General features: G+C 37.8%; 1 protein-coding gene across 12 annotated transcripts in view; it reads left to right on the plus strand.

Annotated features, from left to right (window-relative positions):
- SOX5 (SRY-box transcription factor 5) overlaps positions 1 to 25,102 on the plus strand; it is a 297,407-nt gene that overhangs the window by 182,893 nt on the left and 89,412 nt on the right. For 7 of the 12 annotated variants that reach the window (XM_074826380.1, XM_074826377.1, XM_074826379.1 and 4 more), the window contains exon 7: positions 12,753 to 12,876. In XM_074826380.1, coding sequence (XP_074682481.1) covers positions 12,753 to 12,876 — 124 coding nt within the window. The remainder of the gene's footprint in view (positions 1 to 12,752; positions 12,877 to 25,102) is intronic. The other 5 variants (XM_074826378.1, XM_074826383.1, XM_074826386.1 and 2 more) reach the window with 1 other exon arrangement.

The following is a 25,102-nucleotide window of genomic DNA, read 5'->3' on the forward strand; positions in this document are numbered from 1 at the left end:
TTTGTATTTGCTTAGGTAAAATGCTTCCAGAACTGAAATTTGGAGCACAAAATGTGTAAGGATCCTGATACTTAGTTAACTAACTTAAATCTGTTCTTACTGAAGTGTCAGAACTTTCATTCACTTTACTGTGAATCAGGTCTACCACACAATGCATGTTAAGTGTTAGTGCCTAAATGTAAAAAAAAAAACCCCACCCACTTCCAGTAAACGTTGCAAAAGTGTTTATCTGGGAAAAATATGGGGGGTTTCAAATAAATCTACACATCCTCAGTCAGGCCAGTGAGTGAGTGAAGACTACTCAAAGGCCTTTCCCGCTCTCCAACCAAACACAATGGCATCAAGTGCTGTTGTGTCGTGTGATATGATGAGAGCCATGAGGTTCATCAGTTCCCACCGTTACATTGGGGCTATGGGTGTTCCATACTAGCATCAAATAAAATTGCTGATTTGCATTAGTGAATCTTAATAAACCCCTGATTTTCAGTTGCACCAAACATCCGTCCTGAGAGACTGTGTTCTGGATTAAAACTTTGTTCTCTGTCTTAGATGGTGCTTAAAGATATCTCAGGAGTACTTTATGGCCAGCAGTGTTTCAGTATAAACAGTACTAGGAATAAATCAATTCATCAGAAAATTCCTTTTATTGCTAAAGAGAAATAGATGGCTGAAGAGCAGAACTTAAAAGTGAATCCTGCATGGCTATCGTTTATGCTTAGAATAGAGTAGATGGATAACATCACTGTAGTATTTTCAGAGCTTTTTACAGTCCTCCGTTATATCCCTCTCTCCCAGATACATCACATCTACCTTTCTCTTTAGTATGCAAATGCACAATTAAAAGCATTCAACAGATAGAGATGAATAAGCTAATACAGTGTGCTGCTTGTAATTTATTTTCATTAACTGGGAGTATGTGGAAGTACCCCAAAGAGCAAAAAGATGCTGGAAAGTTGTAATAGATAAGAATCTACTGACTGCCTTTATGTAAGACAATAGATCTTGTGAATATTCTGCTTCCTCTCCAGGCAGTGAGCTAGTATGGTTAACCAAAATTGTTGAGTAATTGTTCTGTGGTTGAGAACAAAATGCTGAATTAAACTGTTCCCAGCACAATAATTGTGTGATTACAGCATTTATGTTGCTGGCCAAAAGAACAGTCATTAGGTTTGGAAGACTTACCAAAACCACAGGCACAGAAAAAAAATGCAAATCACATGTAAATTGTCCTCTAATACCTATAGTGGCTTAAAAATTGAACTGGGAGTATGGTATGTGTATATTTAAAGGCAGTCAAGCCAGAAAAAAATGATTGTACATTCAAGAACTACTTCAGACTAGGAAAAAAATACCCAGATTATTCATTTTCATTATGTTGTACTTTTCCCCCTCTTGTGAGATTCTGCACTTCATATATTATGCGTGTATTCTGCTGTGTGAATGCTATTATATTTTTCCCCACTGCATACCAATCAGATATTGTCTGGGAGTTGTAAGGTAGGTAGGACTCCCACACCTAACTAAATCTTGGGCCAAACCAATTCAGAGAGCATACGGGGGAGGCAGGCAGCAAATGTTTATCCGATTGCTGTAATCCACTGGTAAAATTAAAAACTGATTTATGATAAGTGCTCTGGTGTGGTAGACAATTTTCTTCTCCATGGCATGGTCCATATCTAGAAGTGCCAAAGAAACAATTACATTTAGTCTTTCCTTTTTTTTTTTTCTTTTGTTGTTTTCCCACATATTTTTAATAATCAAAGAGGAGGAGGAAGACAAGAACTGAAGGAGACAGCAAAGGAAAAAACAGACAAAATGTTTAGGGCAATCAAAATTTTTGTGCCTGCAATTCAGTGCAGTAACAAGCTGCAGGATTTGGATAGCTGGCTACCTGGCTGTACAGAAATCAGATGATGAGATGTCTAAACTTTATCACTGTTTCTACAGTTAATTGTGCTTTAACTGTATTGCTGTCACCAAATCATAGGCACAAAACGAGAGACTGTCTTCAGTCCTATTCAAAAAATGTTCCCAAACGAAACTTGTGAAAAGCACTTTCGTATGAGGGTTTTGGTAATAAGGGAAAAAAACCATCAGGACGTGAATGGAAAAGTGGCTGTGTATCTGTTTAAATAATCTTTCTTCTGCAGCTTGAATCCATTTCACTTTTAAAATCCATCTTTTGATGGTAAAGCTGAACTCTATTGGGGAACAATTCCACTGGCAAAAGGGACAGTCACAAACAAGTCTGAACAGCTGAAAGATTGAAAAGAGGTCTTTATTGTGCCTTTCCTTGGGCAGTAATTAGAGGCTATACAATACTAGAAATGTGTTTTCCACAGAGGTTACTACTAACATTTGGTCTTCGTTTTCTTGGCCATTTGACCATCATGTTTAAGTGCAGGGGATTTTGAGATCATGTGGGAAGTAATAAAACAATATAATAATAATAATAAGAAGAAGAAGAAGAAGAAGAAGAAGAAGCAGAAGAAGGAAATAATTACATTGAGTTGTTGTAGCAACTTGTGCTCTGAAACTGTTGTCACTGGAGACCAGCCTTATACTGAAATGTGTCTCTGATTTAATGATAATAAAAGTAGGAAAAAGAGTGGGCATTCTAAGGGTTTAATCAGTGGATTTAAGTCTAAGATTTTCTGAGCAGTCCCAGTTCTGCCAAAGTCTACACTGATCATGTGGTGAAGAATATTTCTTTCCCTGTACTGTTAGATTGTATACGGTTTTATTAACCATGTCCTTCAACCTTTCAATTTAAAGAAAGCAAGAGGAAGTACAGACTTCTAGCGCGGAATTTGTTTTCTGAGTCCTTTATGTCTATTTTTTCCTCTCTCTTTCTAGATAGTATGATTTTAAGTGGATGACTTTGATAAGACTTTCATGTTTGTTTATACCACTGCACTATTCAGCAGCCGAATGGGTTTTGAATTTCTGCCCACTATGTGATATTAAATAACCCCTGTTTCTTGCCCACCGCCTACACATTAAAATTGTTGTGCTTGTTTTAATTAATGATATTTCACTTGTCAAAGAGATACTGAGTGAAAAACACATCCTGAAACCTTAGGGTTTTGTTTGAAAGAATACCTCTCCCTCTCTATATAGTAATATTACCTTAAATCATATTAAGGAAATTGGCACAAAAAAACCCAAACCAAAACAAGAAATAGTTATTATAAGGCCGAATTCTGATGATTTCCTTGTCTTCTTTGTCAACTAATTTGAGTAAGCAAGATCTCTGCCTTAAGGGCTATGAAAGTAGAATTGTTTCACATTAGTATAGAATTATTAGTATAGAATCATTACAAGCAATGTGTCATGGGTGACTCATAATGAGTGGCAGTGGAGGAGTTGAAATAGAAGGCCAGATTGTGGCGATACTGCAGTGCAAGAGCGTTAGAGGGGGAGGTATCACTTCAGGAACAAAGGAAAGCTTTAGGGAGCTATCACTTCCCATTACTGGTACCTACCATTCCTGCCATGCTGGAAATGAAGGAGGACCAGGATGAGAGATGGTCCTGCCTTGCAAACTTCTACTTCCCACTGAAGTCCTGCAGCATACTCACTTCCTTTGTGTTTCATCCTCTCTTACTTATGGTCCCTCATTTCATCAAGCAGTGTTTGAACAATGGGCTGAGTACTACTCTAGATTCACAGCTCTTCTCCAGGAGTGCCTCAGGGTCATTAACAAAATAACGAGCCCCTTAAAGAAGGCAGTCCACTATTAGTGGTTTAGGCCTTAGATATCGATCTAGTAATGAATTTGGACTTCACCATTGTGTCAAAAAGGAGGTCATGGCAATCGCCTTCATCTATACACCATCTTCAATACAGTGGTTTCCATATTAGAACTGTTCTCCTTGTTTCAGAGGTTAACAAATTCTTTTTTTAGAACAGTAGACAGGAAGAATATTACTGCAAAGAATATTACACCAAAGCAATTAGTTACTGGTGTTTGAATATGTTATGGAAAAATCAACAGTGGGTAAAGGGGGAGGTGTAAGCAGCTGACCTTAACACAAATGCCTCAGAATAACTTTATATGACAAAAAATACCAGCCAGCCTTGCTTAAGAATAATGGCATCAGCCTTGCTCTTGCCACCTGTTTCTTGATCTTTTGGGGAAAATGCACTAAAGAAGTCTTTAGGGAGTAGGTTCACACCCCAAAAGCTGCACCACTTCAGTCTACATAGGAGTAAGAACAACAAGGAGTAAGAACAACAACTAGAATAAATACGTTGCTTTACCTAAGCAGCATTCTCAACCTGAAAACCATCCTGGGCAGGTTTATAGCCAAGCATTTTATGGTCCTATTTGCATCCTTTGCATGAAAACATTCACAACATTACTTTGTTGTCAGGATGAGGCCAAATGCACCTCAAAAGGGCTGAAGAGATAGCAAGGTAGGGCATTTCTCCTAGCTCACAGAATTTATCTGTCAAAAAGGAGCCAGACCTGCTGCCTGTGATGGTATGTATTTCCTTACCTGAATCTGTTGACTTCCAACATTCACAGAAGTTCTTGAAAAGTCGGTTTTGGATGATTTCTAGTCTCCCCGTCCTCTACATCCCAGGCTTCCCATTCCTACTTGTTCTTATAGTCTACCAATTGATTAACAATGTTAACACTTGCAGAGTCAACCTTGTCTATGCTGAAAAACCCCTGTGCTCTTACAGGAAAAGTCCTATAGATTCTGCACCTCTTTTGACTGTTACACCTGTAACCCTAGCAGATTCAGATAGAAACAGCCTCCATTTAACACAGAGCTGACACAAACTGTCCTATTTGCTCTGCCTCTGCTGCAGTTATTGGACCTTCTTTCCGGAACTCTTTTGACAGTAGTCCATGATACTGTTGTACAAACACTTGATGTGGTAAAATGTGAGCACTGAGTATACCAAAGAAGTGACTTTGGAAAGAAAGAGAGCTGGGTTAGTACACACACACACAAAAACCAGCCACTTCAGTCTCTTTAAACAGAATGTGGAAAATCAGAAGGAGAAAGTATAAAGGTGACATCTGGAAGGTTGATAGAAACAATGACAAGGGCAGTATACTTATTTTTGTCTCTGATTCTTTATGGCATGTACAAAAAACCCCCTAGTTCATTATAATTTGAATAACTGAACCAATATATAATACATGAGCTAACTGTAGAAAACAGTACACATGTGCAGCTCAAGAAATTATCCTACATGCTGTCTTTTAAAACACATCAGGAAATCTCACACCTGTTTTCTTTTCACTGACAAATGTTTCACTGAATAGCTTACTGCTAGAGCAATCAGCACTGGTCCAGACCTCATTGGGAGAAGCATTAACCAAGCATCTGGGAACTGTGTGCTCCATCATACTCTGTGAGATAGCGTCAGTCATTAATGTAAGTTCATAGATTTTCCAGTTTGAAGGGAGTGACTTTGCAGATTAACTCTTGCTGCATGACAGTTGTATTTAGGAATGGGTTGCTATTATCCAGCAGAATGCAAATAGAGGACGGTATACCATACAAATCAGCAGTTTTGACAGTTACAAGTTTGTGGCAAGTTTCCATTATAATCCTGACTTATTCTTCCAGAAGGGTACTAACATTTAAACAAGGTGCCTAGGTGCTTGGAAGCTATGGCTGAGAAACGTAGTATTTGTGTGAATATTAAGTAAGGTAAAGTGAGTCAGTTTGGCCCAAACACTGGTCATCATACCTCAAAAGCCAATTTTGTGTCCTCTGCTAACTTTAACTTCTTCATGAAACAAAGGGCTCAGTCAACCAAACAATGTATCTTTTCCTTCTATGAAAAGGAAGGAGCAAATTATTTTGAGTGTTGCTCCTGAGCTTGGATTAGAAAGGGCTCTTTTGAGAGCGCACTTCAGTCTTCCAGTGTTACTGTTACCTGAGTTACAGTAGCTTGCTCTGAAAGTCCTGGATTTGCCGGAGGGTGTTGTATAGTCTGGAGCAGCCGTTCCTGCCTGAACTCTTAGGCTTTAGACTTAAACAGCTGTGTATTGGAATGAATTCCAGTTTATATTCTTTTTATTTCAGGCAGCCTCTTTCTTTTCAGTTAAGCTATTTGTTCAAATGCCTTTGCAGCAGAATTGCCCTGTTAGATAACTCACATGCGAAGTGGCACAAGCATGAGTACTTCTTGTTACATGTCATCCCAAATGGGAAAAGTCTTTTTACTGCTTTTCCCTCCTCTGTATGTTTTTTCTATACCAAATCAAATATAGAAGTGACTAAAGTTCTTTATATTAGTTACATAAATAAAACAGCTTTTTCCTCTGGAAGTATCTAAGAGATGTTCCTGAATGCAGAAGGTCGTTTTGGCTTATGTCCTTCAAAGTGCTGTTGTCTCTCACCAGTGCATTTTGTTCTATAGTATGAAGTGGAGGAGAGAAGCCCTTGGAAGAAAGTTATCAACATTAAAACAGCTACTGTCTGTGTTATTTGGCAGTTTAAGGCACTTCTCTGCACTTCAGTTAAAAAGGCTAAGCATGTATTCATTTAGTAGTACTTACAGAATTTATGATGAGATTAATTTGAGATGGATGCTGGTAGCAACATCTGAACTCTCTTGCAGGACTGAGCAAAGACAGAAGGTTTCCAGCCTGAAAAGCCTTGCTTTTTTAAAATGAAAAATGTTTATGTAATTCTCTAAGATGTGTTTTAGTTTTCCTGAAAGTTTGTTCCTTGTGTTTTCCATGAGCTAAGTTACATACATACCAGCTATTACCTATTTAGGATTGTCTCCATATTCCATCAAACTAATAATATTTCCACACTATCATTCCAAATAGAGCTCTCCTATGCTAGTGGAGTTGTAATGGAGGAGCAGGGAGTCTCCCTAAATAGCCTTTTTTACCCTTCTTGAAAGATTGCCACTGTGAGAGCATGTTTTTCTACGATCGGTATTGCTGCAAACAATTGTGAACGGTGACGTGCTACTATTGGGTGAACTGAGGTGTTCAGACAGGGTGAATTTTGGTAAGTACTGGTATGAATTGTGTAAGCCTCTTATGCAGCAAAGGGAAGAATAATATTTAGGGCCCAAATCATTCACTGCAGAAGAATTTTCAGGTAGAGATTAGGAAGAAAAAACCTTCACAAAATCCTTCGTGGGGATCCCCTATACCAGTATGTCTGGTGGAGGAGTGAGCTGCTCCTCAGTAGTGAAAGCAAAGTGTTAGGTCAGAGCATGGTGTGGAATGGGTGTGCTGTCTGTCTCATCAATGTCTTCCTCTCTGCATCTCTGCTTCTTGGAATACCTTCTGTTTTGCATCTTAAGCACTCACTAAGAACTGCATAAAAAGTCACCTCAAACTCTGTAGGAGAGTGATCACTGCATTACCTGGGTAGGTAAGGCTCCCTGATGTATAGATTTAGGACATACTTATGTCAGTTTAGGGAACTGATATAGGGAAGATAACAAGGAGAACAACATTTTCTTTTCTTATTTTTAACGTCACTGTAAGGGAAAATAGCAGATTGTAGTTATATGAGGACATATATTTTTATTTCCCTTAAGATAGACGTGGGGGGTGTGAGGGAGAGAGAAAGAGATGGCCAACACATATGCTAATTAAAGAATCCGGTCCTTCAGCATAGTGCACGCCACCATGAGCCAAGTATTTCTGGAGGAAGGGGGACCAATGCAATTAAATATGTCATTTTTGAAGGACAGATTTATGTTATTGCATGTTAAATGTACATTACATGCTTTCATATACAGTAGAAGAGATGCTTAACTTATAAACAAGTCACAGGCAAGAAGATATTCATACAACAGTTTGAAGTTAATAGAATCATTCATATGCATTCACTGTTCTAGGAATGTAAAATCTGAACTTCTTTGAGGCAGCTGAGAATAACTCAAATGAAAATAAAAATTAGCCACACTTCTACATGAAGAAGCCATGTAAGAAGAGATAATTTCAGCAAAGATGCTCATACAGCTCTTGAAGGGCATCTTCTGAACAGCTCAAGAGTAAGGTACTGCTCAGAGTTTTGTCAGTTTGTAGAGAAGGGAGTGTTGCTTTTAGCAGCCGTTCTTATTCACACTGAGTAATTTGTTACTCCGTCACCAGTCTCACCGAAATGGATAGAATTGCTTCTGAGGAACTAGAGGTGGGTGGAAGAGCAGTATTCGCCCCTCAGTGGAAAGTGTTATATATGGATGCCAGGAAATGTATTGAGATATTTACCTTGGAAAGAGGAAAACTTATATAAAAGTTTATGCTAATAAACATGTAATGAGCAACTGCAGAAATGATTATATAAAGATTAAATGGTGGAAGTGTATAAAGATTAAGTAAATAAAACTAATAGCAGCTGCTATGTTAGGGGCTTAGAGTTGTTGAAAGTATGAGTTTATGTTACTTGAGGAATATTATAAGTCTGGTAGATTAAGCAAGAGTCATGTGAGGGGGGAAATTGTGAACTTTTAATTAAAGACTCTGTCAGGATGCATGGGCATACAGGACCAAAATAAGGTCACGCACACTGTCCTGATTCTGGCATTTCCTAAGTCTTGAATGCTTAACTTTGCAACATTAATGTTTCCTTGAACTATTTTGTCTTTGTAGCTATTTATATAGTGACCCAAAGTGCATGTGACATTTTACAGAAAATAGAATAGAATTGTAGTTGTCAAGTGTTTGCAATCTAAATTTATATAAGTCACAGCAGGAGCTAGTAACAAACAGTAGGGTAACTTAAAAACACACTGCTTAGTGCTTAGGTAGCTGTGGTAACCACAGTATGTTCCTAAAAGTAGGTAGGAGACCAGAATTGAGGCGGAAATACTACAGTTATAATGAAGCTGGGAATGCTGGGAATCTAGCTCTGGCTACACTGAATGCACGTTTTTGTGTGGTTGGATTTGTTATGGTCATGCACAGATCTGTGAAGATGCTGTCCCAAGGCTTCAACTTGACTCGGTTCCAAATTTACTAACAAATTTCTTTTGATAACGATAAGTCATTTAAGGGCAGATTTTTCAAACGCACTGGAACAAATAAAAATACAGTGAGGCACTTCCCAAAATTCAAAATTTCTACAGGCAGCTCCGGGTGCCTCAGTTACCCGCTTGAACAGTAGATATACTATTAGTTGCCTGTCACGTGCACATACTGTTTTTTTTCATTGATAAGTTCTTAAGGGGTAGTCTCCTTTTTGGATTTTCAGTGACAGGTATGAAGGGTCCCTGATTTTGGTTTGGGCTCTAGGTTAAACTTGGTTGCAATTTCATCTGCTCCTAAAATACTTTGCTGTTTCTGAAGATGACTTACTGTCCTCATTATGAATTAGAGAACCTTTACTTTCTTGGACTTTTTAAACTCTTGCATATCTGTTTCCTAAAGGGGAGTTATTTCTCATAAACTAAATGTCAAGTGGTATGGTTTATGTCTTTCATTGCAACATGGGCTTCTCTCTTGCCCCAAATTACTTGTCAGAAATACGTGAATGAAAGTATGAATTCCTTGACTAGTGAGTTGATTGTATAGCATATTATGGCTCTCATGACATTCAGTTCATTTCTTTGTTATTTTATGTATGTTCTGTGCCTTTTCTGTGCAAGCCATGCCTCTACAGTTTTTCATGAAGTACAAGAGTACTTCTGGCTAATCTGATATGTGGTGATGGCATTCAAATTAAAAGAAAGATCAGGGAACTCTGTGATCAGTTGACATCGTGGCAATAGCATGAGTAGTGAAAAAAGCCCTTGAAAGATTGTATCTGTATCATCCAGACTAACATCATAAAGTAGATAAGAAGTTACAAGGTGAAATTGTAGCCCATTAAATCCACTGGGAATTTTGTAAGGATTTAAACTACAGTCTTCACCTTTAGGAAATTACAACTAAGAAGACATAATCACGTAGAGAGACTGGTAAGTGGAGAATCTTGACAGCTATATGCATTTTTACATTGTTAAAGATGTATTTCTTTTTATGGACATTTATATGTCCATTAGCAGAACAAATTGAAGGGCCTGAAGAATAGCTCTGATTTGCTGTCCATTATGTTCAAATTAGAAATGCAGTATCAATAAGTTTCTGTCAAGAAAACGTTGGAAAGTATGTAAACTATATAACAAAAAACATTTGTGAGGGATGTAACTGATGTAATAATAGCTTAAAAAAAAAAGGGGGGGGGGGGGGAAAATATCTTCCATGTAAAACTCAGAAGGAGGACCTGTATTTTGTGCCACTTGAAACAGTTGTATCCTAGCAATTCTAGGTAATAATAATAAACATAACAAAAGTTAAAATGTAGTTAAATGAGCCATAAAAATGAAGAGTCCATTATTTGTATTGTATTGTGTCAGGTAATTGGATTAAAATAAACTAATGTTTGCACTTATTTGTATTTGGGAGAAAATGAAGTGTAGCTGTTTGAGTGGTGCTACGTATATTCCACCCTGGAATAAAAATCACATTGTTTTGACTGCGTTATTTCTGTATCCATGCAAACCATCCTCATCACTCTATAGTTCTTACCTCCTTAACGCAACTGGGGTTGTGTCATTTGAAATTAGTGGGTATAAGGCCCCTTGGAGAGATAAAGAGGAGCAGCAATTTGAAAAAATGAAATGCAGCAGTCAAAGTTAAGAAGAAAGGGCATTTTCCTGGTAAATGTTTTCCTAAATGGGAAATTTTCAGTGTGGTGTTTTGCTCGTGTATTTGGCAGTCACTTGGAATCAAGTGCAGACTTGTGCTACATTGTGGGCTTGGCAATGACAATTTGTGTGTGTGTGGTGCTTTAGTTATATTAGCCCTGGAGGCAGAGTTAACACTTGCAGTGGGACAAGAGTATTTGCAGTCATCAGAGAACTTTGCAGTCAGCTTCAATAACATCACTCTATTTTTTTCACTTTTTTTTAACATTTTTTTTGGCAGCAAAGCTCTTAGTAGAACCATCTGTCTTTCTATTAGTGTTTTTGAGTCCTGTTTTGAAGCTTCTTTACTTGGCAAAGTCACTTTCATCCTTGGAAACCATTTAAAAAAAAGTTCTGTGGCTTTTTGCCGAAGAAGAGTACTATGCAAAAATTCCACACGGCTGTTCATTTTTGTTCTAAAAGAATACAGTTACTTTGTCTTTGTCTTTTTAAAAAAAAAAAAAAAAAAAAACAAAACCCAAAACCAACCAAAACAAAACCCCAAACAAAACAAACAAAAAATAAACATATGCAGAAAAGGCAGACATTGGGCAGTTCTAGGGTGACTGAGTGGGGATAGAGAAGAAATCACTTTTTATATGTTTTTTTTCTCCAGCAATCCAGTTAAAAGTATATATGTCTTCTAGTTACCAGGATGAGAACAGAAAGGAGAATAGTGAAGTAACAAAAAATGGATTGAGTTAGTTCAGTGAGTGGAGCTACAACTACTCTAGCTTCAGTCCCAACCTTAATCTCCCAGTGCAAGAATTTCTGTCAACAGTGCTCCTGAACTCCATTGTTGCAAATTGTTTCAGACTATAAAAATGCAGTCAGCACACACACAGGTGTTTTGCAGGTCTTGGCATAAATGAAGAGGTTACCTTCCCAAATTTCATATCACTCTTATGCCTTGTAATAGTGTTGGGGGAACTGAGACATCTCCCGGATCTTCAGGAGATTAAATTAAAATAAAATTAAGTCAGGATGCTGTAGTCTGAACTGTGGTAACCAAGCAGCTGGCACAGGTTCTCTTTTGCCAGTTCTGCTATGCAGGCAATAATGGAGTAACACCTTCTTAGGCCTCTGGCCAAAAAAGGTTGTCCATCAACACCCTAATTCTCCTTGTTTCTTAAGACCATAAACTAAACTTTAGTCTTTGATAATGTATCTGTACCTCCGATGCCTTAGCATTACAGTGCCATTAAAAATCTAGATGACCTCTCTTAAAAAAGTCAGTTTCCCTTTACTGACTGATCTGATCAGTACAGTGAGGTTTTTTAATTAAACCCAACCATTTAACATTTTAATCTAGCAAACTTTTTGTTTCTCATCTGCGTGAAATACAAAGATGATGTCCATTTCTAGCAATTAAAAACTCTGACAGAACTGGGTAAAAGCAAGAGTATTAAACGTTATGCCATGGCCAACTTCCAGTTTTGATGACTAATTTCTGCATGTCTTAAGTCCCCTGCAGTATCCACTTACAATATAATATTTTCCATTTCCTGACTTGCATGGTTGTGTACAGTTGCTCTACTAAGTTGAACAAATGCTTCAGACATAGCTGTGTTTTATTTGTGAATAAAGTGTCAGCCTTTTTTTCTTACAATCTCAGAGACTTTTATCTTTTCACATGTACAAATAAGTGCATGTATATGGGCAGAAAGATAGTACTGACTGTGCTGTACACTACTTATGCATGTATTTGTACTTCTGAGTTTGTGGATCTTTGTGTTTGGGCTTAGTCAGGGTGAAGGCTACTGTCTTGACACAGAGATATTGTTACACAGTGCAATAAAAGAGAAGAAAAACCCACCCTGCAGTCAAAGAGAAGAGAGGGGGGGAATAATTAATTGGGATATAGGTATTTGTTAGTCAAATCTTTTGATTTATTTTGGATTAATGTAATTCATATGAAGTGCTTTGGTAATTAAGATGAGGCTGAATAGTTGATGCTACTGGAACACCCCATTATGGAGGAGCATATTCAAACCTGACCTCTCAGATCAGAAGTAAGAGAAAGCATGTAAGCAGACATTTTCCCCAGAAAAAATTCCACGTTTGATTTTCCCTCTCCTGTTCAGCAGGTCCAGGGTCAGCTGCCTCCATTAATGATTCCCGTATTCCCTCCAGACCAACGAACCCTAGCAGCAGCTGCACAGCAAGGATTCCTTCTTCCTCCTGGTTTCAGCTACAAAGCGGGATGCAGTAAGTCCTGTAGATCTTTTTAGCTGGAAGTGGATATAAGGCACAATTCCATGCCAATCTGTATAAAAGTATCGCCTCTCTAGCCTGATGGACAAAGCCATGAACCTGCACAGATGAGTGTAAAATAGACGATTAGTCATTACTGTATGAGAAAAGATTGTCAGAGATGAAGTATTTGTTTCAACATAACAGCAAAACATTTCACACAAGTAGATTTGTGCACCTTCTTTCTGACAGATCTTTTTAACAAGTGAATATGCTCATGACCACACATACATACATACATCTGAAGAGAAGCTATTTGAAACTTCCCAATAAATTTCAACACTACTGTAAGAAAATATGTTTTTTTCCTGAAGCAGCCTGCTTACTATTTGTGAACTGAGGGGCCTATTCTAGTCTCTTTCTTCACAGAGAACTCACATTAATCTCAACGGGGGTTCTGCACAGAGATCAAAGATAGCATATGCCTTTCAGTTTGATGGACTAACACAAACTATGAGTATATTTATGAGAGCCTAACACTAAAAAATATAGCATCTACTTTTTTAATCTTTGAAAGATTTGTATTGTTCTCTACACTCCCCAGATATTTTTTGAAATTTTACTTAAGCCTTCTATAGGATTTTGTGTTCCTGTCAACAGGATGATAATAAACATAAGTTAAGGAATAATTGAGGAGCTCCATTTCCATGAACAGACTTAGCTAGAGCATGAATTTCATAGACTTGTTTTCATGTATTTGTGCTTGTATAACTCTTCTGACATCAGTTTCCTACTGAGTTATCTAGGACTTGCTTGTTCTACCATTCTCTCTCTAGCATGGGTGTTTAGCTTTATTATGTTCATGTCAGTGTATCCATCTGTATCATTGACTAACTTGTGAGTTCATCAGTTGTTTTGAATTACTGAGCACTTTCATAAAAACTGCATTTTCATAAAAAACTGCAGCAGTTTCATAAAATCAGAACATAAAAAGATTCCTTTAGTTAAACTGGCTTAGCCCACAATTTCAGATTTCTTTCAGTTTCTGTAGGATTATACATACAGTGCTTGAATGTGAACTTGAGTTTCTTTGGCCGCTAATCCCTTCTCCTAGTATTTTGCAGACTGGGACTGCTACTGAAAATTACTGTTCAAAACACTTCATGTCCCTCAGCGACTGCAGTGCCAAAGCATAGGCTCATTCAGTTCCTCCAGTGATTTCACACTCAGTCTCTCTCAAATGGGAGAAGTAGTGATTCACATTATAGAATGTTTAACTGAAAGCCACACTGAATATGAATGCTCTCATAACTGTAGGCCTGGAAAAGGTCAGGAAAGCACCCTGTTAGATATATCTGGCAGATTAAATTAGTTCCATGTTAATGAAGTCTGGTTTGGATAGAAAGAGTTCAGGTATTGTTTTTCCCTTCTTTTTACTGCATGTGCATTAACTGTAAGACAGTCCTATAGTTCCTCACATCCATGAAGTATGTATGACATTGCATGTTTGTGTAACCTTGAAAATGAAAAAGAGCAAAGTTGCTGCTGCTTCTGGCAGTAAGACTTGGAATTAGCAACATGCCAAGGTCTAGGGCTGAGCAGAAGCCAGTGGAAAAAGACAGCTTTGTGTTTGGTGATTCCCTGGCATGTTTGACTGAATTTGACTGAGAAGCTGAGGAAAAGTGATAAGTAGTCCAAAGGATTTTTTCTTTTCACTCACAGTTTAGTGTAAACAAAATAGCATATATGGATTTAGCTTCACCTAGAAAGCTTGTGGCAATGAAAAATGTAGCTGCCTTAAAACTATAACATGTTCACGTCAAGTTACGTTTTTGACAGACCATTAAAACATATTTCTCCCACTTTTCTGCTTGACCTTCTGTGTAGTAGTCCTCCTGGCAAAGATGTGGTAGATTGTAAACCAGAGAGCTTTGGATAAAATTTTTTAAAGCACCTGAGTGATTTAGGAGACTAAATCTTCATTTGAAGAGTGACAAAGCCACTAGGATTTAAGTCTCAGGGATATTTAACAAATGTTTGTACTGTAAACTTTAGTACAGTCACCTGTGCTAGCTTGATCTAAGCTAAAGTGGATGCCAATATAGCACTGCAACAGAAAACATACAGCAGATTCATTTGCTCAGCTTCTCAGTACATTAAATGTCTAACTTTCACTGAGTTTGCTTTTGGATGCAAGGTCTTCCTATGAACTTCTGAAGACCCCACTACCAGCATCTTTACTCGACTGCCATCATTATGTACCTTATGAAAATGGAACCTCACTTCTACATCTTGCCATGTCTTTTGGAAAACCTGCCCTTTTTTCTGAACTGATAGATTTTCAGAATGATTTTGTATGGCTGACTGATAGGAATTCTCTAGTGATTATTCTGTTTATTTAGTAGCACTAACAATCTGTACATAGGAATGGTAAAAATCTCCATGGGACAATTCACTTCCAGGCACAGATAACAAAGAACTATGAAATTTTTCATATACTCTTTCTCAATGAAAGGGAGATCTGAAAATTGAGGGGAGAAGGAAGAGGGAATTGTTTTGACAACCAATATTTTCATAACTAACTAATGATGCTGAGTACCTTGATTATGGATATCCTGTTGGAGACACCTTCAAAGGGGCATTTATAGTGTTATGTGCCCCGCCTCTTTAAAAAGTCAGATCTCCAAGAGGGTATCTCAGAATCAGCAGCATGTCATCTAAGGCACTGCACATCTCTAGTCAGTTGTGCTATCGGTCACACCTGATGCCTGGGTTACTTGCTGCCTTCTGTCTGCAGGCCAAGTAGCTGAAGAGATAACTGTCTCCAGTTGCTCATCACCGTGCCTCTTACTTCTGACACACTGGCCAAGCTTCTTGATTAAGCACTCCCTAACTTTCTTCTATCCAGGCTGGGATAGCAAGAACTTTCTGTTAAAATTGCTTAAACTGAGCTGGCTCATTTTAATGGAAACATGTTGGGAAGTGATTAAACAAGCAGCTTGGTCACAGTGGTAACCTTTGGCAGGGGGCTGTGATTGGAGATGGCGGCCTCTTCAGCCAGCACACAGCTGGAAGAGAATGTGTGATCAAGCCTCGAGGTCAGTGAAAGAGAAAAAATGATGAATACCTAGTTATACTGCTATTTTTCTTTCATTCAGCTTATGAATGAAACCAAAGTAACTTACTCAGTGCTTTCTGATTCTGTCCATCTTAGAGCAACAGAGGGTCAAACGTACATCTCCCAGCGGTTTCAGAGAGTGTATGTGGTAGGATTCCTCAGCCCGTGCTTCCCAACAGACTAATGACTTATCCAGAGAGAGACTGTGGAAAGGAAGAGTACTGTTTTCTCTACACATACTTGCTTTTCTGAGGATTTGACTGAAGAAAACATAGAAATAATCGTATCAGTTCATAGCAGAGGTCCATTTAGATTCCTCTCATGGCAGATACCTAAAGAAGAGAGAAGAACAAGGCAAGAGTATACCGATACTTTATCCCCATATACTTTGCCAGGTTCCAGTGATTGCGGACTCAGGGACCTTCCGACCCAGTGGTGGCATCACTGTGTGAGAGCTATTCTGTCTGTTACTGAAAACGAAAAGATTTCTCTGCTTGTGTTCCTACCTCATTGGAAACATTCTATATGGCTGAAATGCTCAGAAGAATACAATATCAATTTCTAATACGTGCTGAGCAAATTTTTCACTTATACTTCGCCAAATATTTTGCAAAATTGAGTAAATAGAGGGAGGAGAGGGGTAAATATTTTCTCCATAGTTACATGGCAGGTCATGGTCTTTGGCTTCAAATTCGATGTAGTAAATTTCCTTTTCTTTCTTTTTCTCCGTAGCAGTTCATACTTGGGAGTGGCTTGGTTTTTCATTTTGTTTTGTTTTTTAAACAGATGGTTTGCATTACATAAGGGACAATTTACACAAGTTGACACTTCCCCTTTTTTCTCTATGGCATATTGTGTGGTGGTAAAGTTGGCAGAGAAAAAGGGAGGAACTTCTATTAGGATTACATTTCTATTTGAGAATAAGATTCATGATCTATGCTTTCAGTTGATTTTTAACCTCCATACCTAGATATAATTGCGTGGTGTGTAAAATATTTAATATTATTATTCACAACCAAAGCATTTTTTTCATATGAGAAAAATAAATCGGCAGTATTTGATGGACTATATTGTCCACAATAGCAAGAAAAGTGCTGATTACCTACTTATTTGCTACATGCCTGGTTATCCATTCACTGTGTGCTGTTTGGAATTTAAGAATTTCGTTTTTTATGCAAACCTCTTTATATGTATTTAATTATATACATAATACATAATATTTATATAGATGTATAATGCAAATCTCTTGATAGAGTTGATGTTTCAAAGTGGGGTGTTACCTGTGTTAATGACCTGTGGCATGAGCAGATGTTAGGAGTTAACGCCAGTATCTGAAGTATATGAATTGGTTTTAGCAGCAGGTGAGCACCTTCTGTTTCAGCTGATGTTGAAACCACACAGAGCCCGATTACTGCATTTCCCAAACTGTGGCAAAGCTTCTCCCACGTTTAGGGTATGCGGATTGGCTCAGGTCATTTAACCCTTTTCCTTTTATTCTCAGCCAGCATTCCTTAACCCTGTCATTTGTTACTACTGCTATTACTAGTTCAGCTCCACTTGTGATACTTGCTAGATAACATGCATGACTCCCAGCGTTTTAGCAATGGCGAGTGATATGTCAACTCTGTTGAGGTCTGAGGAGCTGTTGCTGTTGACTTCACTGAAGTCAGATTTCGCACCAGATGATACAGATCTGCTAGGGCCACTCTTAGAAATAATTAGAATTTATTTAGAGCTAATTAATATTTGTGAAGTGCTTTGACAGTATAAAAACAGTATAAGTGATAGAAGAAAAGAAGTTTTTTATTGTGCCCTTTAAAAACTGCATAGTTCGGTCTCAGAGCAGGCTGCTCTTTAGTCGTAGGTAGCGTGCGTATGTATAATGCACATATGTGTAGATTTGTATGTGGAATATTAAGGCATGATTGTCTCTCGTGTATAAGAGATAATAAAGGGAATGAAATAAAGATTTGGGAAAGCAAAAGGGGCTACTTCTGGGGACCTATTTGCAGAAAAGGCAGCAGGAGTTAGGCTGAGGACAGTGCTAGATTGGGTGTTCTTCAAGAAGTGCAAGTAGCAGAATCTGCCAGGACAGAATGCTTCCCCTGTGCTGCTTCTGTGGTTCTACATTTGCAATACTGTTAGCTTTCCACTAAAAGACACAGAATAGCCCAAACTTTGTAAAGAAGATGGGTCCTCCCTAATTAATGGTGCTAAGTAAGATTAATTTTGAAAACCGCACTCCATCACTTATTTAAGTTTTTGATGATCATGTTAAAAAGGAAGTGAAATGTTGACTAGCCACTTATGGCAGTGTGGTATGTTATACTGGTCCTGAGCTTTTTCAATATGATTGAAGCTGTTGAATTCCAGATAGCTGCTTCTTTGGAGAACAAAGAATAGCATACTTCGTTTTTTAAACAGAGATGTACACGAAATTGAATTACATGGAGATTTTTAGGATTTGTTTTCTTTTCTCAGGAAACAATAGTTACTAAGTGTATTTTTGGAAGTGGAATTTACCCCAAATATATTTTCCAGGTTATTTGCAAATTTTCAGGAAATCATCTAGGTAGCCTTTTATTTGCTGATATCTATGTTATTTTTATGGAAATACACCAAATTTTGGAAACAAGAATTGTTTTTGTTTGCTCATTCCTTCTCTCCCCTGTGGATAATTTGTTGTAACAAGTCATATTGTGTTCCCAGTCAGATGTCATCAACACGAGGTTTTCTGAAAGTTCTTTAATCGCTATTTCAACCATATCCAATTAGGGGGGAAAAAATCTGAGTATATAATAGGTACATTGTATGTGTCTTACATATCAGCTCATTGCTGCTGGAAGTATTCTAAATAAAATAATGCATACAAAGTTATTGATGAAATATCTAGTTACCTTCTAAAATCAGCAAAAATGTGTGAGACGAACAAGCCAAGCCTAATAAAATTAAAACATGCTGGATTTACTGTTCATCTATATTCTGAACAATAATTCCGATGTCCAATAAAAATGAAGCTCTCAGTTAATTGGTTCCTCATTGAGTACAATAAAATTAATGTTTAGGAGTTAAATACCATAAACTTCCTCAGGGAAATTTGCTGATGTATCTCTGCTTTTTAGTCAGTCACATGTTTCATTGTTTAACGAAGTATCATGTGGACTGTCTTATAATTTTTCTTTGCTCAGTGTCCATGTGTCTGGCTTCTAAAGAGACTGAGTGCTAATTTCTGATTTAACTGTGTCAGCTGTATCAGCTGACATACAGGTCATTGACAGTCACCAAATCAGAAGAAAAAAATATTGACATTGCTATGCTTTTATCAGAATGACAAAAATAGGAACCATGTGTTGTGAGGACCACATACTGTAGCTTCTTTATAAAGATGCTAGTCATCTTTCAGGGCTACTGTTTATGCCTCAGAAAAGAATGAGCATATGACTAAACCCTCATGTTCCCCCCAGGATAAGAAAAGAGTAATAGCATTGTGGATAGAAACAGCAAGAAGGAGGAATTTTTGGTAACAACTGCCTTTTAGCATACATGAGAATGTGTCACTTCTGTAATGCTGCAAATGCAATGGAAGGCATCAAGACTGCAAAAAATAACAACACAGCTAAAGACTATTTCTAACTGAAAGAATCCCATAGCCCCTGATCTTTGTGTGGCTTCTCACAATAATGCTAATAAAAACAAAACAGACAAGCAAAATAATGGTGTCCTGTGAAAATATGCTGATAGTTTCAGTTCAGTTTCTAGGCCATAAAAGATGTCTGGTGTTATATTATTCATAGTTGGGCAACCAAATAAAAGTCCTGATTTTTAAATTCATGAGTGCGTACAAACCTCTGTGAAAATATGTTAGCTTTCCTTGGTACTTAGAGCTTTTGAATAACTGTCATTTATTCAACAGGTATATATAAAAAAAAGGGCACCCTGGAAATCATAGGATTATTCTGGTTGGAAATTATTCTGGTTGGAAGGGATCTCAGAAGGTCTGTAGTCCAACCTCTTCTTCCAAGCAGGGTCATCTAGGAGATAAAACCAGATTACTCAGAGCTTTATTCAGTCAGGGCTTGAAAACCTCCAAGGACAGAGACTGCACAATGGTGTTTTGACAGCCTCTTTCAACATCTGGCTGTCCTCATGGGGAAAATCTGATCCTCTCTTGATTCACTTTATGTCCATTGGTTCTTGTCCTTCAACCAAACACTGACATGAGGAGCCTGGCCCTGTCAACAAGATCAGCTCCTCATAGGAATTGGAAGGCTGCTTTTAGGTCCCTCCAAAGCCATCCCTTCTGTAGACTGAATTATTTCTCTAAAATGCAAAATAGGCTAATCCCTTGTAGGCAGCACTCAGTCAATGCTGTCCTGAACTATTCTCAAAGAAAATCAGGGAACCAGATTGGATCTCTTTTTGGAAGCCCTTGGTGATACCTTCTTCATACTCTCTTTCTTACTTGTCTAATTTTCTAATGCCTAGATCCAGAAGTCAGGGAACATTGCTCATGTCTTTCACAGCCTCCCATTACCCTCACTACATGTCCACCATCACACAAAAAAAAGAAAGGAAGGTGGTGATGAGCATGAGAATGAGTAAGTGGTGAGAAGAGATGCAGTGGCTTACCTGTCAGCTAGCCATCAGCTGTGTTTATTCATTATAACTATACTTAAGTGATAAATTGAGTGTAAAATTTTTGTGGCTTTTTCTAGAGCTTGTCAAAAATGGGGGGAAGATAATGTAGAATTCCTTTTCATTCAGCAGAATGTACTATAAGGAAGTGTTTATTCTGGTATTTTTCATGGAATTTAGTTTAGCATACTGGTTTTGGAAATTACAATTTAAGAATTTACTTGTGTTTCATACTCTTTATATTCTTTACAGTTTTCTTTTTTTTCTTCTCCTTCCATGACCTCCAACTTTTTTCACATGCTGTCCCTGAAAGACAGATAGGAGGAAAACAATAAGTTTAAAAAAATCATGGGAAATAAACCCCCTACTTCTCTTCTGGTATAATTTCTTTTTGAAGAAGAAAATATCAGGAAAAAAATCAGAGTGTTCTATTGTTTCATATAATCAGGTTCAACTTAAAAATCCTGTCAAAACATTATAATTTAACATTAGCATGTAACTTGATTTATGTAGCAAGTCAGACAATTGTGCCTGCTCTGAAGAGCTTGCAGCCTGTCAGGAGGCAAGACAAGACAAGACTCTAGTGGGGATTACACCATGAAGGAGAATAAATGAGTGACAGAAAAAGGAATACAAAAAGCATCTTACGAGTTTAAGTGAATGGTACAACACACATAATGTTAGCTCCCATGCTTTCCTTTCTCTTTTTAAAAAAAAAGTCTTAATGTTTTTTAACTTACTAAACTCCTTTGATAAAATTTTGCAAAACATATAAATGGTTTAAAAACCACTGTTGTATTTCCACAAGTGTACAATCATTTAATGTCCATAAGCTTAGTAGCTAGTCAGTTGAAAATCGAGTTCCTGAACACAGGGTTGTTATTTTGCGTTTTGGGACACGATGTCCACTTGGCTCTGTACCACAACTTACTTTCGCAGAAAAGTGTTTTCAGTGGAGGATGATAGGGAGAGTTCATAGAAAGAGTGGTTTAGAAGTGAATGTACTTCATGAAAAATCCTCTTGTAAGCAAGATCTTGGAAGATTTTTTTGGGCAAGGATGAAGGTGTGATTTGAAATTGAAAGAAGTTGCAGCGCATAAATTATCAGGAAAGAGGTTCTGGGTATGTTTGTGGAAGATGGACCAAAAGAAGGATAGAGAAATACAGAATTGGCATGGAATTGAGGGTTCAGCCTTGCCTTCTTTCTTCCCTGAGCCGCTGGTGTTCTCCTTTGCTCGTACCAACACCTCTAATACACCCCATCAGCTCCCTCAGGCTGACACATCCCATTCACTTCTTTAGGTGCTGTATCACCAGTACATACGTCCTTCTGCTCTTTGCATGTAGTCAATCTTGAATAATTCTCTTTTTCAAAATTATATCACTTAGTAGCTGGGAAACAATCATATATTAGAGAAGAATATGTCAGCTAATAAAATAATTTTTACCTTGCTCTCACAACAAAAATCCCAGCCTTTGACCTGCTCGATTTTACTATATAGTCTACTAAAGAAAAGCAACAGCAAAACTTATCTCTGATGCTTTGTTTATAAGAAAAGCCCACACATAACGAGAGACAGTTGGGAACATGAAAGGACTGCATAAACTGTTTCTTTTGGTAGCTGAAAGATGCAGGGAGGTACATTCCTGCCTGTGTGCGTTAGTAGCTTAATAGTGAATTTTGTAAATTGAGATTTAATATAGTTGTTCGAGAATTGATTGGTGTTTTCAGTGATTCAGACTTGTGAATAGCTTGGGAAATACCTATTTCTAATAACTCTGTACTTTGCCTCACATTCCTGAAATGTTCCCAGAGCTTGGGAAAAAAATGTAGCAACTTTTTACATCTAAAAATATGATATTTTCTGAAGAAGTAATGAAATAGTTAAGACATGCATTTCCCAGACTTCAGAATTAACCAAAACTACTCAGGCAAAACCTTCAGTCTGATATGGGAATAAATTCAAGGGCAGTAGAAAGATGTATCATGTTCTACAGTAACAGCAAAGTGTGAGAGGTACATATTTATCAGAGCAGACTTGCGGCATTTGTTAGTATTTTAAGGGGTGACAGTTGCTCCTGCACCATGTGATGTGAGTATGTAAGTGCTTGGTCTCCTCATTGATACAGGGCCTGGATCCTTCCCTGGGAAGGGCACTGTCTGAAGAGTTGTCTGTGGGTTTTAATCTTGGGTCTCCCACTGGCCTGTTGAGTGACCCAGGGCACGGCACGGCACAGCATTTGAGCATATTCCTTGCTCTTTTGTGTTTTGTCTCCTGTGGACAGGAAGTTCCTCCAGACAGGGCAGTCTTTTGTTAGGTGTTTGTACCTGGGCAAACACAGTGGACTGCTAACCCTGATGGTGTCTCTGCTCGTTATTGTACCTTCCTCCAACTGCTTTGCTGCTACTGTGTCTGTACCGTGGGAGCAGTAATGTGGGTATATACTGTGTGTGAGTAGCACTTGTGAAAGAGCTGCAGCACAGGCAGGGAGTGTACTTTTCTTCATAAAAAGAATTGCTGAACTCCTACAATAAGCACAAGATAGTAGAGGACATTACCAAAGCATAACAATGCAAAGATTCATTATACGTTACAGAAGCCTTTCAGATTTGTTTGTTGTTTCTGTTTGTTAAAAATGTTTTGGAGCACTGGAAAAATGTAAAACCCTTTGAAGAGTGAACTAACAAAAAAAACCCTGGTAGACTGCAGAGCCTAGCTCTGCACAGCAATAATCTGTTTTTAGGATGAATTTGAGTTTTTTCCTTAGAATTCTGAAAAACTTTGTTAGCATGTATTGGTGTAGTAGTTGCTTTCTAGCATGGTCTCCTAAAGAGTCCCAGAGGTGTTACCTACACCACCAAAGCCAGCGGTTGCAACCATGCATGTGGCTGTGGGGTTTTCACATGGCCATGGAGACTTTAGCATGTTCTTCTGTCACAAGCATCTCCTTGATATATCTGCCAAACAAACTGTAAAGGATAGGAATTACCACAACAGATGAGGTATGAGAATCTGCTTGGCTGTTTAGGAAGGTGAGAATAGTGGGATTTATGAATTCCCATGAAGTTGTGGGAAGATAGTCTGAGGCTTATACATGCGTGTAGAGAGAAGGGGAATGTGAGACAGTACATTGAAGTTAATCTTGTGATATGTATGTTTTAATACAAATAATTTGTAACTACAAATTTTCATGGGCTGTAAAATACAAATAGTTCTTAACTACAAATTTTCATGGGCTGTAAAATAAACATTCTAGTGAGAAACTTTTTCCCTTGTTCTTTTCTTTGATGTTGAGAAATTAATAATTTTATATTCTTGCATGGCTGGTTCTTGAACAAAATGTCCTCTTCTAGAGAGGAGTCTTTCAGAATGATACTGGGATTCGCCTTGGAGCTACTAGTGGTGTAGAAGCAGCTAAACACCATTGACCCTGAGTCTTTGACCACCATCTCTTTTTTTCTCCATATCTTCACATGTTTAAGGCCCACTGCTTGGGTCACAAGATGACCCTCTCCAGAAAATTTCAAGTCAGAGAAATGTTTAATTCAATCCATGATGTGGAACAGAAAGTGGATGACTCAGTTAAAGCCAAGTGAAACTGGAACATGTGAAATGCCATCCTCTAGGGAAAAAAAACCAAGCAAGTCAGGAAATCTGTTGCCCATTGACAATAAATAAATAAATAAGTTATGGCCTGGTGTTGGTGCAGACACTTATGAATGGGGATGCCTGGGTGGACCTTTGGATTCCCATTACTTGGCTGGCCAGCCTTAATAAGACTGTGAGGCTTCAGTCAGCAAACAATTAAGATGTTCTTAAATATAAGCAGGCATGGTTATTGAAATTAAATATCTGTTAAGATGCTTTGCCAGCCCAGTTTTTTTCTGGCCCTTCCTTTCTAGAAGTTATGGTATTTAATTCTTAACAAGAGATCAAAATGCTTGAATGAAAAGATCTCTGTAAAGAAGGTTGCATTATAAAAGGAAAAAATAAACATTAGCAATTATTTCAAAACACAACTTATTTCTACATTTCAAAAACATGAGATAAATTTCTTTCCCTTTGCTGTCTCCTGTAACTTAGGCTTGATACCATTATAAACTTAATTCAATAATAATTAATAGTGATTGTACACAACAGTCTGCATTGCCTTCTTAATTCATCTTTTTGTTCCCCAGTTCACTCAAAAAAGCACAATAAAGGAGGAAGACTTCTAATGTACCTCTCTAATGAAATGTACAGGAACATTTAGGTAGATTTTCCTGATACGGTGTTCTGCCTTTTCCATAGTCTCATTTCAGTTGGCTTTTCTAATGCTACAGAAATCATGCACGCTACTAGAACTACAGAACGCTGCTCTGGTGATCCTTATTTGAGTGGAAAGTGTTTAAACATTTTATCATTTAGAGAAGCATTATAGTGCATGTAACATTTTTTATTATTTTTTACCAGTTTTCTTAATGGTTTTGTTGATGGGCTAGTATGA

The sequence above is a fragment of the Strix aluco genome, chromosome 5 (genome assembly GCF_031877795.1).
Source record: "Strix aluco isolate bStrAlu1 chromosome 5, bStrAlu1.hap1, whole genome shotgun sequence".
Lineage (NCBI taxonomy): Eukaryota > Metazoa > Chordata > Aves > Strigiformes > Strigidae > Strix > Strix aluco.